Below are 16,010 nucleotides of genomic sequence, written 5' to 3'. Positions count from 1 at the left end.
AGGGGGGAAAATGTCATGATTTTTGTATCCTCGTACACGGGGCTGCAACGCGCAGACAACAGGAGCAGCCGTGTGCATCACCCCACGCAGCGGCGGGGCTCTGCCCACGGCTGACGGGTCTGCGACAGGGGCAGCCGGGGCCACGGTGCCCAGAGACGGGACGCCGGCTGCGGCGCCAGCAAGAGCGGTTTCTCCCCGGATCTCCGCTCGCGTTTCCAAGAACAGAGAGCACCGAGAAGCCGGGGAAGGTCCCGGCCGGCGGGCAGCCCGGGGGCCGCCGCCGCCGCCAGGTGAGCGCGGTGCGGCGGTCCGGCCGCGGCACCTGCCGGTGCCCGGCGACGGCAGGCCCAGGAGGAGCGCTTCGCCCCGCCATTCGCACCTGACCGCCACCGCCGCGCCGGCAAACTTCTCCCGGAGTTACAGCCAGCCCGCCCGCCCGCAGCCACCCCTACCGGCTTTGCAGGGGTCGCGGTACTCCATCTGCTCCTCCGCGGTCTCCGGCTCCTGGGCCGCCAGGGCGGCCCCCCGGCCGCCCGGCCCCGCGGCGGGCAGAAGTAGGAGCGAGAGCAGCAGGCGGCGGAGCGGGGCAGCCCCGCTGTGCATGGCGGCGGAGCGGGGCGGCACGGCTGCCCGGGCTGCGGGCACTGCACGGCGCCAGGAGCCCCGTGCGCCGCCCCTGCCTGACTGCCCGCCGCCGCGGGGCCGCTCCTGCCGCGGGGCGGGGGGGGCGCCGCCCGCCCGCCCCCGCCCCGGCTGGCCCCCGCCCCCGTCACTCAGGGCACCGAGAGCCAATCCCGGCCGCGCCCGCGCCGCCGCACCGCCCCCGCGGCCTGAGGTGCCAGGGGGCGGGGAGCCGCCGGGCGGGGTGTCCCCCCTCCCCACCCCCCCAACCTCCCCGGGGCGCCTAACTGGGACCCGCTGCCCCGGCTCTGTGGGGCGGAAGGCCTCGGGCCGGGCCGGGCCGAGCCGGCGGCTCGCGGCAACTTCCACTCACCTCAGCCTCCCTGAGCCACCGCGCCGCGGCCCCTCGCGCGGCCTCTTGCCCCACTGCCGCCAACGGCCGCCGCCGCGCGCCCAACGGCCGCCGCCGCGCGCCGCCGTATTCGAACGGCAAAGCCCGGGTGCCGCTTCAGCCACGTTACACCTTCCCTTGAAATAACCCACAAGCCTGGAGGAGAAGAGAAATAGCTTGCCCTGTGCCATGTGTATTTGTGGGGGGGGGGGGAGAGAAAGTGGTGACATTACCATCTTAAAATCTATGTATTTCCTCTTACGAAGAGGTAACTGGATGAAAGAGCAATTGCACCTGTCCTCCTCGCTTTCTTCAAAGCTGTTTTTGGCTGCAACTGCACTATTTTACTGGTGTGGAAACTGAGCTTCACACTGACCCTCCCGGGAAAACCAGGAAGGTAGCTCATTATGTAAGATGTATAAAGCCTTAAACTGCATCAAGATCTATGGCTATAGTATTTGACATGATGGACTCCCACAACCAGAGTTTGTACTTTATCGCTGAAGTTTTTAGTGGCAGAGCATGGAACAACGCATTAGAAAGCGTGACACTTCAGGGCTGCTGCCTCGTGATGGAGGTAGTTTCTAAAGGCATGATTTCTCCACTGTTTACACGGAGATCCCATAAGGAAATGTCAGATGCCCAAAGCTCAGCCACCTCAGTATGAGCTCAAGAGTCTAATAATTGTCTTGCAAGGGACCAGTGCTTCAGTTTGAATTCAACACTTAAGACAGGCAGCCTCTGCTCATACAAGACATTATGGTCTCAGGTTGTACCAACATTTATCTGTCACATTACTCTAGCTCTCACCCTATTCTCATGTCACTCATGAGAGTACAGCATTAGGCAAAGACAATACAGATGCTGTACTGGTGAGCACAGAAGAGCTGAGAAGTTTTAAGCTCAGTGCAAGCTCCTCGGCTTGAACTAACATACTACACGCTCCCTATGCTACAATTTTCAAACTCCCATAGCAGTATCTGCAAGCAGTATTTCCCATTACAGCATGAGCTCCAAACCTTTCCTTTCACTCAGGCAGACGATGACTTGGCATCAGTTATACGTAAATTTGTCACTTCTCATCCAGTCTAGAGCAGTGAAGAATACCTGAGTATGAAAAGGCACAACATGATTCAGGCATCTCCTCAGCAGCAACACAGGCTATTGCAAACCATTCCTCCCCCCAGCCTCCATTTAATATTGGCTTCCCAGAAAACATCCAATCAGGATATATCTCTATATCATCTCCTGTCCTTCAGACAGGCCAAAAAGATTGCATCCAACCCTGGCATGAAGACCATGGTCAACAAGCTCTGCTAATCAAACACACTAGAGTTTTCTACAACTGGTGAAAAGCTTATCAGCATAGAAGATAAACATCTGGATGAAGACCGTGGAAGACATTCCCATAGGAAGGAGAAGCTATCACAAGCTCCCCAGTTTCCACTCCAAGCACCAGGTTCTCCACCTATCTTCTGTAACACACAGCACTAAGGAGACATAGCCCACTACCGAAACAACACACAACTACATGCACAGTCTCCCCAGGGGGAGAGGTCAAGATAGATTAAAAAAAAAAAAAACAAAACAAAACAGCTGTCACAAACAACTACCAGGAAGGGCTCAAGCATTTCAGTGATGAAACCATCTTCCATCCCTTTGCTGTACCAGTCTGGGCAAGGCAGGAGATAAAAACAAGTATAACAGGAAAATACTTCAACGGACTAGCCAAGGTTGCAACTAGGATCTCTTGCTAATCCAGGAAAAATGAAACAGCTGTTTGTCCATTTGTTTCCACTTAGGATGCTCATTACAAAGTCACAGGGCTTCACTCCTCTCTGATCATCACCAAACCAGTGCTGTAACATGAAATGCACCTGTTGAGATCTAGCCTGGAGAATACAGCCACTCTGGATAGGAGCCCTACATGAGTACATATCATCAAACTCATGAGGATTTTAAATGCAACTGACTCTTCATCAATGAACATTGTGAACAGAACCAATGAAGAAAAATAGTAATTTTGGAAACTAACCTAGCACTGGAGGCCTTATATGCACAGAAGCATTTTGCTGCTTTTCTCAGCCATCTCAGCAGAAGATTACTGGGGGCTTTAGGTACAATTCTGGAAGGCCTGAGGCTGAGAGCTGAAGGGAGGGCAGAAGAGACACCCAATAGCCATCTTAAAGTACGTAAAGGAAAAATAAGCATTGGCTGCACCAAGAGGATTTAGGTTTCACAGGCAAGCTTTCTAGCAGAAAGAACAGGGAAACCTTGAAGCAGATTGTCATGAAGAAGGGAGGGAGTTTCCATCACTTTTTCAAGACGAGGACAGACAAATATCCAGTAAAATAAACTTAGTAAAATACCTAGACCTCCCCCCATCTTCTGAGTTTTATACTGCTCGTATACCTGCTAACAACCTTTACTCTTTCCATATCAGCTTGCTACTTTCTGACTTTGTCAAATAAAGAGCAGAGCCTAAGAGTTAGAGTTACTTTAAAAGGAACACCCGATTCCCCTCTGTGCTTCAGAAGAACTCCTGATTCCTATGAAATAGCTGCTCCTTTCTCTCCTTTTCATAAAGGAGGGCCTGGCAGCGTTTTTCTCTTTCACTGGTGTGGGAAGTAGGAAAATAAAGTCTTGGACACTTCAAAGGGTGAGTAAACAGCTTCTCTGATCCTCCACGGATCAGCAGAGCAAGCAGTGTGCTTTTCAGCGGTGTGGAGATTTGGGCTGTCACCCACTAAGAACAAAGTCTTTTGACCACAAGGAAATTGTTTGATAATCTCTTCCGGAATGGCAACCTGTGCTGGGGAGTGGGAGCTCTTCTGCAGATAGAAAGTGTATTGTAGATGTGGCTATTCAAGAGGACATCTTGCAGCTCTGAAGCAGAGGAAAGGGAGAGAAACGTGGTTGTGCAATTAGAATGAGCCCATGAGAGAGCTCAAGGCAGTATATTACTATCTACACACAAATGAAAAAGCTCCCTCACTACAACAAACTCTCCTCCTGGAAGGCCTTTCCTTAGCAAGACAGCACCTTGACCTTTCTAGAAATGGTGACACAGTCCCAGATCATGTCGTTCTGCAAGCAGCATCCAAAGCAGTGAGTGCAGAGTAATGGCTGCTTCTTCTCAGTACTGAGAAGAAGATAAGTTCACGTCATCCTGATAGGCAGGTGCCTCATCAATGCAAATAAGGAACATAAAAATAAAAGAAAAAAGATACTTTTTCACAAGAGTTTTTAAATATGAGCTGCTAAAACAGTCAGTGAAGTTTCACACTGTCACTTAAATAATTGGAAACAAAACAATCTATAACCGTTGCTGTCAAAGGGAAACTTTTCTTTTCCAGGCAGAATCTCCCTGCTATCCCCTACCCTCCCCACCCAAAACACAAGCGAACAAAATCTGCTGTCTTTTCAAGCCTCACTGAGCAAGTACATGCGCAGCTCTTCTGAACAGCATCCATGAGCAAATCTATGCGGGGACTACTTACTGCTGATGGAATAACCCTGCACACATGTCCTGAGGCCAAAACATACAAGTGTGCTATTCTTCCGCAAAACCTGCTTCTTACTGCTTGCCAGCTCCTGAGCCCATCACATCTTATAACAAAGTGACTAAAGCACCACCCCTTTGGAGCCCCGTCCCACTACTGAGTCCTCAGCTTTCTCCAGGTTTACAAGCTGAGACTTCCTTTCCTGGTCTCAGCTCCCCAAACATGCAAAGATTTTTCTCCCTTCATTTATACCACCATCACAAGGGCAAATAGAGTACATCTCTAAACCCATAGCATTTTCCTCTTCTCTTCCTTCTACATTTCCAGTACCCCTCACTTCCGCTAAGACTTGTTTCATTGCCCCCTATTTCATTGCCCCCTTTTTGACAAAAAAAACAATCACTGCTGTAGCTTTAACCCAATGTGCTATGCAGCACTTCTTATTGGCACTGCTGAGCACATTGCACAGGCACCATTTTTCTCTCTGCTTCATGACACTGTCTCAAAGGCTCTGCTAACATTTTTATGGGTTTCCTCGCCCTGACAAAGCCCCTTACTTTTAATTTATTTCCTCCTGCCCTTTTCTTCCATGTGATTTTACCTCACAATCTGTTGTTCTAGACTCTGCTTGCCACTTCTCAGGTTCCTAGGTCACTTTTTTCAGCAGAGTTTGACCAGTGTCATTGACAAATCCAAGCGACAAATGAAATCAGTATGAATGAATTACTAATCCCTACCACCTTTTCCGTCCTTCCTTCTGTAACCCCTTTCTTGCCCCTGCTGCAATAGGTTAGTAGGGTTTGGGTGTGTGTTTGTTTGTTTGTTTGTTTGTTTTGTTGTTCTTGGGATTACCTGAGATGATAAAACAATTCACTACCCAAAAGGAATCTTTAAAGGAGGTGATACATATGTGCTTTAATGTCTTCTGAGGGTTCTTAAATCTGCTGTAAAGATAGCTCACTGCAATCACAGGCACATTCATGGGTGCATTAACAAATCAACATAAACTTAATAGCATAGTCCTGGTATATACAAGTAGGAACGCTTCTTCAACAAGCTAGCAATAGGTAACTAATGTTTGGAAAATTCCTTCCAGTTCACCAAAGTAGTAACAGACAGGATTTTAAGTTATTCCATCTAAATAAAGGAAAAAAAAACCTCACTAAACAACATTGCCCTCTCATTACTGAAGCCCTTAAATCATGAGGGAAAAGCAAACTACTTCACCTTCTGTGGTATTTTTGAGTTGTACTCAAAAAGAAAAAAAAAAAAAAGGTAGTTGGGAGAAAGACCTGCCACATTTGGAAGTACGAATTTTGGCTTGATTACAGGTTCCCAACCTGAGGCATGTGAAGCTGATGTTTCATTAATTCACTTAAAATCTATTTTCAGAGCTCATACAGGAGTCTGATGTGTTTGGAAATCATTGAGCAAAGCAAGTGTTTTTGGTGATCTCTGCTGCGCTGCAAGGCTAAGCAGAAGGGCACTAAACACCTTTGGAAATGCAGCTGTTCAGTTCAGAATTCTGAAAGGTGCATCCATTGGTCCTTCCAAAGCAGGGTGCACATTTTCCCACAGAAACTTCTGTGTTAAGTAGCCTTTCTCTTCTCCTTCCCAAAAGGGATGGATCTGTGAAAGTAACAGTATTTCCCCAGATCTCTGCTATCAGACAAAGATGGGATAGTTGCATTTAGCTGTTCACCCACAGGCATCCTTTAATAAGTCACAGCAGATGCTACTTGAATTTAGACTGATTCACAATAGTGGCTAGAGTTTAATGAATTAGTCAAAAAAAGCCTAGGTACTGCTTCATGGAGAAGTGCCCTAGAGAACTTTCCCAATTGCTATTTCAGCACCAGATTTGTGTACACGGATTTATCTGTGAAATATATTGTTCCACATCACACACCTGGCTATGGTACAGAACACACAGGTATTTCATCTCATGAGGCAAAACCAGATTTAAAATATTGCTCATCTTGCATGTAACTCTTTAGATCACTAAAACCAGGAATAGTCATTTCCTTTTCCATTATTTATTTAGCTATACATATCATGTATTAAAAAAAAAAATAGTGGTCCATTTCAGCTTCAGACAATGCAGCAGTGTTTACATTGTAATCATTCTGACAGAGAAACAAACAAAAATCTCAATGAAACCAACTTTCAGATAAGGGATTCAAATTACTACTTACAATGACTTTGCAGAGTCCAAGTGCAGACTGTAGATCACCTAATTGCATCTCTTCAATGTTGTACTAAAAGACAGCCACTTGACAGAGCATCATCTCTAACTCTTGCACATGAATGGGTGCGTGTCTCTAGAAGACTGTCAGATCTCTTTTTAATAAAAGAGTAGACAATGCTCACCAGTTCACCTGCCAACTGCTGGCCAGACACTAGAGGGGAAAATGAGGAGAAAGTTTCCATCCCATTCTTGCACTCTTCTGAACCAAAGCAAGAAAAGCCTCATGCTAAGTTAGCAATACACAATCCAACAGGCAGGATACACAATTTTCTCAGCAAAGTGATATGGCTAAACCAAGACTATAGTGACTCAGAATGAAAAATTGCATGTTGCCATGCAAAGCAATCTGAAGTAGCATAAACTTGAACAGTTGGTATGTTTTGGAAAGCTCCGATCGCAATGTCTTGAATGAAATCTTCAGTTTAGAACGTGAAGAAAGTTTGTCTTCCATGAGAAATGAAGCCCCAACACAGTACAACTTCCAGATATATTTGGCATGTGGTTCTGTATTGTGTTACAAGTTAGTTAGAAAATTAACCTTCCCACAAGCCAAAAACACTTGTTAGCAACTAACAGCTTTCCCTTTGTTCATGATAGAGGAACCCTTGGAGTTTACTGCAAAAGCCCTGCACCACAGTTAATACACTGATGAAAATGAAAAGGCCTTAATTGATATGGGGGTGGAGGGAAGTGATACCTTAACTGCGAATTTGTCTCCAGAGTCTTGCCTTTGAAATAGGCTAGGCCACCGGATAACACCATATGATCTCTCGCAGAACTGAACAACCTTATCCTTTTCCCAGTTGAATTTCTGCCCTTTAAAGCGACTGTCTCCAAGAACTGCTTTAATTCATTGGAACTGCAGTAAGCTTCCCAGACTCATAGGTTCTTACATCTTTTTTTTTTTTTTTTCTCCCCACATGACACAACCCAAACATTGAAGAATTTCAGAATCACTTAATTAGTCATGAAATAAATACTTTAACACCCCCTCCCCCAAACTGAAAAACCACCTCCTTGATAAAACTGCCAGGTGTGAAGAACACTAGTGCTACTTGTAGAAATTACCTGCAGATGTCTCCTCAGAAAATTGGGATAATTTTCTCACTGACTTTATCGAAAAGGAAATGTTCTTTTGCGAGATTAACTTCTATACTTCTGCGTTTGGAAAAGGAAGGGAACCAATTTTTTTTTTCTTTGGAGAAAAGATGCTCCTTAGGAATGCAAGCCATAAATAATGCTGCTTCTAAGTTTTAAAGAGTGGGTTTACTCCATCAGAGCTCTAACAATAGCAGTGGCTTTTGTGACTCAAATCTTAGTACTGCTGAGATATTTGCTTCAGACTGCTGCCTCTTCTTGTTCAGCTGCAGGATTAGCAGCCATAGCAAGACTGCTGCTAACACAGAGTATTTAGCTAGAACACGACAAGAGTGGATCCAGGAGACAGGATCCTTGTCTAACCTATAGTTCCCACTGACTCTTACAATGAGCCACAAGCTGCACAAAGAACAAGACAGACAGACCCTTCCAGTGACTCTAGATCCAGCTATTCTAGATGCAACTATTCATTTTACTCGCACTTTCCTTCCAGCTGCAGTCCACAGGCTGGGGAGGAGGCTTGTTTATTTTTCCTGGCCTTACGCTTTTCTGACACATTCCAGTGGATTAATTGCTGACTCAGTCACAGTTATGCAATTCTGCTGTCTTCAGTAAAGGTGCCTACATATACTTCACTAGGCAAATAATTTTGGCTAGATACTATTCATACTAAAGCCAGAGCAAAATTCAGCTGAATTTATCATTTCTGTGTTACCTCTGCGGTACTGTGAAGATTTTCATTCTAATTATTACCAAAAGCTAGTGGATGCCACCATACAGAGATTTTATAAACATGCTATCAATTTTAACGTAATGTAGCACACCAAAAGTGTAATTCAACAGTATGTGCAAGTTTCAGGTAAAAAGCTATCTTAAAAATTACACTTAGACTATTTTATAGAAAACAGTTTGTCCTCGGTGTACCCTCTATACACCTTGGAATGTAAATCTGGACAGGAATTAATAGCTACTGTTGCTTCAAAGCATTCAGACATCAAAAAAAGAGCATAACGTAATGTTTATTTGCAGCCTTCAATCTCCAAACCAGTCTTCATCACTTCTCATACAGAATGTGCTAGAGCTGCTTTCTATATGCACTCTGCCTAAATTTAATAGATTCACAATTGTATTCATCTAAAGTATTTGTTCAAGACTGCCTACTGCTACAGAACTACTTATTGAATTCTCTGGCCTCTGTACCAGAAATAGGAAGAGAAGCACTGAATGGCCAACTGAAGAGTTATCAAAAAGCCTCAATTCAAGAAACACAAACTCCTAAGAAACAACCATGGAAAGAGGAGCATTGGCTGTAAGATCTTTATTTCTTCCATAAAAGAGGAAGGACTACATCATCTAAGCAGAGCGCTTCCAAATTCTTTTAAACAAGATGGTTCAAAATATATCCACAGTTTTTTAGGGGCAAATAAATAGCCTTGCCTCAAACAGCAACCATAAGGAAAGGCTGTTCAAAACTAGTCACATTTTGCACTCCTTCAGAAGCTGAAAAGAAGGGTGAAAACAAAGCAAAATCCCAGCTTATTCATGTGCTAGGGTGGAAGTATAAAAATGTCAATTATTTAAACACACAGTACTTCTCCAGAAGAACGTCCTTGCAGAAACAAAAGCAATGGCTGTGCTGTATTTTTTCAATGTCACTTTAAAAGCTATACAGTCCTATCTGGATATGCAAAAGCTAATAATGCCAGAGGATAGAGAAAGCAAGTAGGCAGCTCACCGTTCCGTGGCATTAAAAAGTGATTAAATGAAATTCACAAATGGTTTAGTGACATTTCTGATAGACTAATCACATAGCAGTGCTCTAAATAGAGAAACAGACCCATTATCAAAATACTCCCTTTAAAAAACTTGTATCTCAGAGGAGTACTTAATGTATTTATTGTGTGGAGATAATGGCTTCTCACTTTAGATTTAGAAGAACATGGATGAAAAGAGGGCTTCCCACAGCTGTATGTACTAACAAGTACAAAATTCATTCTTTGCTTTAAGTCTCCATGCTTTGAAACAAAGGAAAACTTAGTGTTGACCCAGTTTATTAGCCCATCTTAAAAATCAGCCTGTATGGTAAAAGAATTCTCTCTTCCTAAATGGCAGAGCATTCAGCTACAGACACTAACCATTCACTTGAAGCAAAACTTATTTCTTTTCTGACAGATTGATTAAAATTGGCCAAGAGAATCACAGCTGAAAGCTCAAATATTTTATACAAGTCATATATAGGATGTACTGTTTCCCACTACTCCCTGTAACCTTAGTTTTCTCCCCCCATCACCCAAGAAGCAGAATTGTTTCACATCTTAGCCACTGCATTATCAGTACTTTTTATATAGAGGCAATACAGTGCTAACCACAGTAATTTGTTCATTTCTTAAATTCAGCAAGTTGCGTTTTCTGGGGCAGGTGCTCTGTTTCAAACAGCTGCACTGATGAAGGCATCCCTATAATGGCAGATGCCAAAACGTCTCAAGCCGACTGGATCTTAAATCTGTCACAGAAACACATTTAGAATCTTTCTAGCTAAGTACAGTAGTGCATAATTAACACTCATCTGTCTTAGAAAGACTTAACTTTTATTTGCCCATTTATTTTAGTTTGTGCTTACCTCCATTTTACTCAGTACACTAGCTGGATCAAGAAACAAAATTTCTCCACAAACAGTTCAGCCAAGAGCAACCTTTTTTGGGCTAGTCATCCACTTTGGAGCTGTATTGTACAATGCAATTGTAAGCAAACTCTGACTTGTGTGGGGTTCTGATATTTGAAAGCATACTAATACTGTATACAGAAACTGGCATTCACTAGTATTCACTAGTTTTGACGTTTTCAACTGCAAACTCATCTATTTTCACAATCAGAACATTTTTGTCCGAAAAGTTTATTTTAGTTTTCTGAACACTCTAAAGCAACTGCTTTTGATGTTACACAAGTGTCCAGATAGGATTAACAAAAATTAAAATGTTCTAAATTACAAATTTAATTCCTGTAAGAGCTTCAGAAAAGAAATAGAACAGAAAAGCATGACATACACACATCGTGAAGAAACCCCAACTTTTCATGCAACGGCAGGCAAGATGTAAAAAGCCACCCAATTCACACATTTGTACACCGAATCAGAAAAGTACTCTGTAGTAAATCTGTACATCCAAATACATTTGGGATCTACACCTAAGTTACATTATTTAATGTTATATACACTTATTACCCCTGTATAATGTCTAAAGGAAAATCTTCATTCAAACCCAAACAAAAAAAAACAAACAAAAAAAGCAAGACTAACTTGGAAAAAAGGAGAATCACTTTAGACATTCAGTTAAAATGTTGGTTTTGTTTTAATCTAGACCTCAATGTTTATTAAAAACAAACAAAATCCTCTTCATTTAACGTTTTGCTTTCTAACTGTACAGTAAATTGCATTGCAGAGAACACATCCTGTTTTCAGACTGTATTTTCTTTGGATGGATTTAAGATGTAGCTGGATATTATTTTAAAGATAAATAAAGGAAAGTTGGTCCAACTAGACTGACAGCTGATATATTACATGCATGTGGGGTTTTTTTATATATTTTTAAATTACTTTTCTAAACAAATGAGTGTAGGGTATAGTTGATATTGCAAATAAACCAAAAAGCACCTGGAGTCAAAATATAAAACATACCTCCTTATCCTGACAATGGCAGTAAAAATCAGAAAAGTAATCTTTCTGGAACAGCATTTTTACATAATTTAGAAATGTTAAGTACCAGGAAGACTACTAATCAAGTAGTTTTAGCAGCCAAGTTTCCCTCTTTTTATTGAATGGAACAAATGCTTTAAATAAACCTTTTGTCCTCTTCACTGAAGAGAGCTAGTCTATTCATCTTTAATGAGCTAGGTGTTTGTTTTTTTTTTTTTTTTGGGAAGATTAGCCACGTACTGTAGTAATGCCTACTGCATATAATCCAAGCATTTGCTGTGAACAGTTGGAGAAAGCAGTCAGTAAGAACCTAGGATCAATGAAATAGATGTTACTTTAAGCCATCCACAAAACGGAGACCCATATAGTGCCCAGTGTTAAAACCCAAATCTCTTCTCGCGCTTTTTGCTGTGCAAGTTCATCCCCATGAAAACAGAAACTGATCCATAGTTCAATTTTCTTATTTCCTTAGTCAATTTTCACATTAGTGTAGATTTTACGAACAAAGGCACTTGTTCCCATGTAACCAATAGCTCCTGCAAAATAAACACAAAATGTTTATTATATTAAAGCCGATAATCAAAATAAAGCAGAAATATAAACCAAACACTTTAAATAGAGAAAGTCACATAAATCATGCACTGTGCAAAGAAAACTATTTATCTCCGACACTTATTCTCAAACTCTAATTATCCATGCTCCCAGTGAATGTCTGCCGCAAACTACCCTAGTCCAGCGATCTAAATCCATTAAGCCTTCTTACCAAGAGGCCATGCTCACTTGGCCTTGATAAATATAGCAGCCCCCCTACTGCTACCAATAACCGGGTCTTTCTTTCTGAAGAGAGGGTAGAAAACAAAATCCCCAACTCTGCAGGGGAGGGGGATGGGAAGGCAGGTTTTTATTATAAGGTACATGCCTTCTGGATGAGTGTTTTATTGGCAGATGGCTTTTTCCTTACCACAAGGCACAAATAATAATAGATCCCCATCCCAGGAGTCTTAAACTCCAAGGAGGTCTCTATAGAAAGATTAAACTAGTAGCAGTTAGTAGTTAAAGGAAATTGCAACCTGTGGTTTTCAAATTAGTAAGAGTCATGAGCAGAGTATACACTGTCATAGCAGTAATAAAAGAACAAGTCACTTGGTTTTTGATAGGGGCAACAGTTTAGCATAGACTCTAACCTACTGCAGGACTAAGGACACCTGGAAAGATGTCCTTACCTGGTCAAACCATGAAGGTCAGGTTTGCCAGGCTGAGTAAACAGCGTTGTCTTACGATACCCACAGGAAATACCCTAGCGTTTGTTCTTCATCACTTGCAAGCAAAACAGACTACATCAGCCTTCTGGAAGTCAGTTTGGCTAACTCTCAGATTAGAAATGAAATTGAAAACCAATTCAGCAGTAGAGTGAACGCCTGTCAGACAGCTACAACAACACATCATAAAATATGGTAAGAAAAGGATAGAGAAGTCAAGGCCTGTAACTCACAACAGATAAAGAGTACTCTTAACACCAAACATTGGGATGTTCGGTAAAGAACGGACTCTAAATAGAAGAGAGCAATGCAGAAAACGCCAGGATGAAGCATGAAAGCAACATTTTTGGTGAAGTGAACTGGGATGCAGCAGACTTGCACAAGATGAGCTAAATACAAAAGCCTAGCCATCATTAACAAAATTCAGCAAAAGCTTTCTTTTCCAATAAAAATAGAAAGAGTTTGTTTTCCCTTTAGAAAAGTCTGCATAATCCCTGCATCCACTGAATGAATCCTTACTAATGAAAAACTGGATGAATGACTAATTCTACTCTAAGCAAAAAGATGGCACTTCTGTTACTGTGCAGAAGCAGCTCAGGGACAAAGAAGTGGGAGGATAAGGGAAGAAGTCATGCTAGAGACAGAAAACAATATCAGAATGCCTGGAATTGGGACACCTAGAAAAGCAAAAGCTTCAGAAGAAAAAGATGCCTATGCACCTATATGGGACAAAAAGAGTTACAGAGTATTTCTCTTCTACAGAATATTTATTTAGGTCGCAAGTCTGGCTTCCAAGACAGTCATAATGGCAATGGGAACAAATGACAGATATACATGAAGTTTTTCACTAAGGGAAGAAGTGGAGTCCATCACTACTCCAGTCCACATGTTTATGTAAAGCACAGCACTCACAAGGACAGTCAGGTAACCTCAGATAAGCTGTACTCCACTTCCCATTCATCTGTTGGCAACTTTAAGGCCTACTTAGAACAAACTATCGACAGTAGGTTTTTTTAAAACCAGTTACATAAGGAGCCAAGCGCACCTCGTGGAACACAGTACCCATTCCACGTGAGTCCGCCTCTGAGTATGAGAGACTTGTAGCCTCTGTGGGGCTGTATCATACATTCTGTGTAGTCTGGATGGCTTGCTATGCACCATGACAACTCTAGCATCATACTGGAAATGGCAAAAGAGTTTTGTTAAAATATGATAAAACGCTGCTTCAAGCAGTGAGTTTTCTTAAAGGAAGGGAATGCATATACATTTTCTACATTGCTACATCTAAGTGTAGCATAGATAAATTAACACTGGACATAAAGGCAACAGCCGTGATTGCCCTGATCAAACTTAAACAGCGTATTGTAGCAGCTACTTAACAATCTTTTTCGGGTAAGCAGAATTATCCTGAACAATTACCCGGTGACAAAATAATGTCTCCGAAGTCTGTCCTAGCAAACAGGTAGAGAATAAAACCTTCTATCTGCGAACAGTAACCCCTTTTATTTTCCATGGAAATCTGACCTTCCTATGGTAGGGGGCTCTGCCTCATGGTACAACCAACCACCCAAAAGGAAAAGTTTGGCAGGATTTTCCAAATTAAGACCTCGCAGACCTACATGATGCATGAAATCTGTATGTCTCTAGAAAAACAAGTGGCCTAAGTACCCATGGATTTATTCAGAACCTGGGGAGTTCTTTAAATCCTGAGAACTGCTCAGGTAATTCATGAGCCCAGTCATTAACCTTACATACAGTTCTGTTTTTTAGATCCTAAAAGGGCAACATTCACATGTAATTAGGCAATCTGCACTCAGCAAACCTGATGCATCACTCCAATGCCGTTAGAATAGTAAAAAGCCCTGCAGAGTCAGCAGCCTCTGTTACACGGCATTTCAAGCAGTCTAAATATCATGACAACCATTCCATTGGCCAGGAGACAAAACAGTTACATTACTAGCTTGGACAAAGTAAGTCTGATTAAAATGAACACAGTACATACAAGATCAGGTTGTTAATTGCAAGCATTAAATGTGCTGAGGACACAGCAGAGAGAAGGCCTGGCAGTTTCAGGAGAGACTAGTAAAACTTCCTCACAAACCAAGTATGTGCCCCGCAGAGAAGTGAACCATGAGCTCAAACAGGAGCACAAACAGGTTTTTCTGCCGCCTGTCAAGAACCTCATCTTCTGCCTTATGTAGTAAAAGGCCAAAGTAAGGGCACTAAACTCCTGTTTTAACATGCTTCATGCTTTGCCTGTACCAAAGCAGGCAATGCCACTAGATCAAATGCCTGTTTTAGTCACTCGACTCAGATGCATTCCAGAAAAACTTGCTCTTTGAGAGTTTCTCTAGTGATGCGGTGCCAGATATCACAGAGGTCTCGGAGAACAAAGCTCTAATTATGCTTCACTTGGATCTAGGGAACGTGTGCACAAGAGGGAATTGGGGGGAAGGGGGGAAAGGAGGGGCAGAGAGTGTAGCGGTCACACCAGACCACAGCTCTCAATCATACAAACAAGTCATGGCCCGTTCTGAATCATGGCAGCCTTATCCACAAAGGATCACTAATGGCAGTACCCAAGGCAGGGGTTAAGCCTCAAGACTACTTCACAGGCATTGAATAAAACATAGGAAAAAAGAAAAAAGATAATAACAACTAAAGAACATCCTCCTGAGTTGACTCATTTAAATAAAAGGCGGCATGGTACAGAAAATGATTATTTATAAATATCACTTCATAATGTGTTTAACCAGGTTCTGGCCTGTACTAGTTTAGCTGAAGAGGCTGTAAGCATATCTCAGCAGAACAACAAGCCTTTAAATAAACAAACCTCAGAAAAATTCAAATAGCCAGGAAGACCAGCCACAAAAGAGTAAAATATTGATTCCTTTCCATTACTTCAAGCCAATTAACACTCATTACAGTTGTGGTTTGTGAGCACAAACATTAAAAACAAAAATAAAAAACACCTTCAATCATACTCATAGTATTTATCTGGATGTGGAAGTATGGCATTGCAGGAGGGCACCACACCACCTAGCTCTTATGCCATCTGCTGAACTGGGAAATAGGTTTTATCCTTCTCTGTCACTAAGGGAAGCATGAAGAGCTCAAAAGATTTGGAAGTTCTCTTGGGCTGCCTTACTGTCCAATCCCAGAACTCAGATGCTTTGCAGAGGGAATCAGATTTTGCAGC

General features: G+C 42.6%; 2 protein-coding genes across 5 annotated transcripts in view; both read right to left on the bottom strand.

Annotated features, from left to right (window-relative positions):
• The window catches only part of TLL2 (tolloid like 2), a 102,477-nt gene extending 101,790 nt beyond the window's left edge, over positions 1-687 (bottom strand). The window contains exon 1 of the mRNA XM_068950326.1: positions 453-687. Coding sequence (XP_068806427.1) covers positions 453-603 — 151 coding nt within the window. The 5' untranslated portion in view covers positions 604-687. The remainder of the gene's footprint in view (positions 1-452) is intronic.
• Positions 688-11,664: 10,977 nt separating this feature from the next.
• TM9SF3 (transmembrane 9 superfamily member 3) overlaps positions 11,665-16,010 on the bottom strand; it is a 58,992-nt gene continuing 54,646 nt past the window's right edge. For all 4 annotated transcript variants that reach the window (XM_009671326.2, XM_068950324.1, XM_068950323.1 and 1 more), the window contains one exon: positions 11,665-12,088. In XM_009671326.2, coding sequence (XP_009669621.2) covers positions 12,021-12,088 — 68 coding nt within the window. In that variant the 3' untranslated portion in view covers positions 11,665-12,020. The remainder of the gene's footprint in view (positions 12,089-16,010) is intronic.

This window comes from Struthio camelus, chromosome 7 (assembly GCF_040807025.1).
Source record: "Struthio camelus isolate bStrCam1 chromosome 7, bStrCam1.hap1, whole genome shotgun sequence".
In the NCBI taxonomy this organism is placed as follows: domain Eukaryota; kingdom Metazoa; phylum Chordata; class Aves; order Struthioniformes; family Struthionidae; genus Struthio; species Struthio camelus.
Note: the sequence above shows the minus strand (reverse complement) of the source record. Positions and strands in the feature narration are given on the sequence as shown.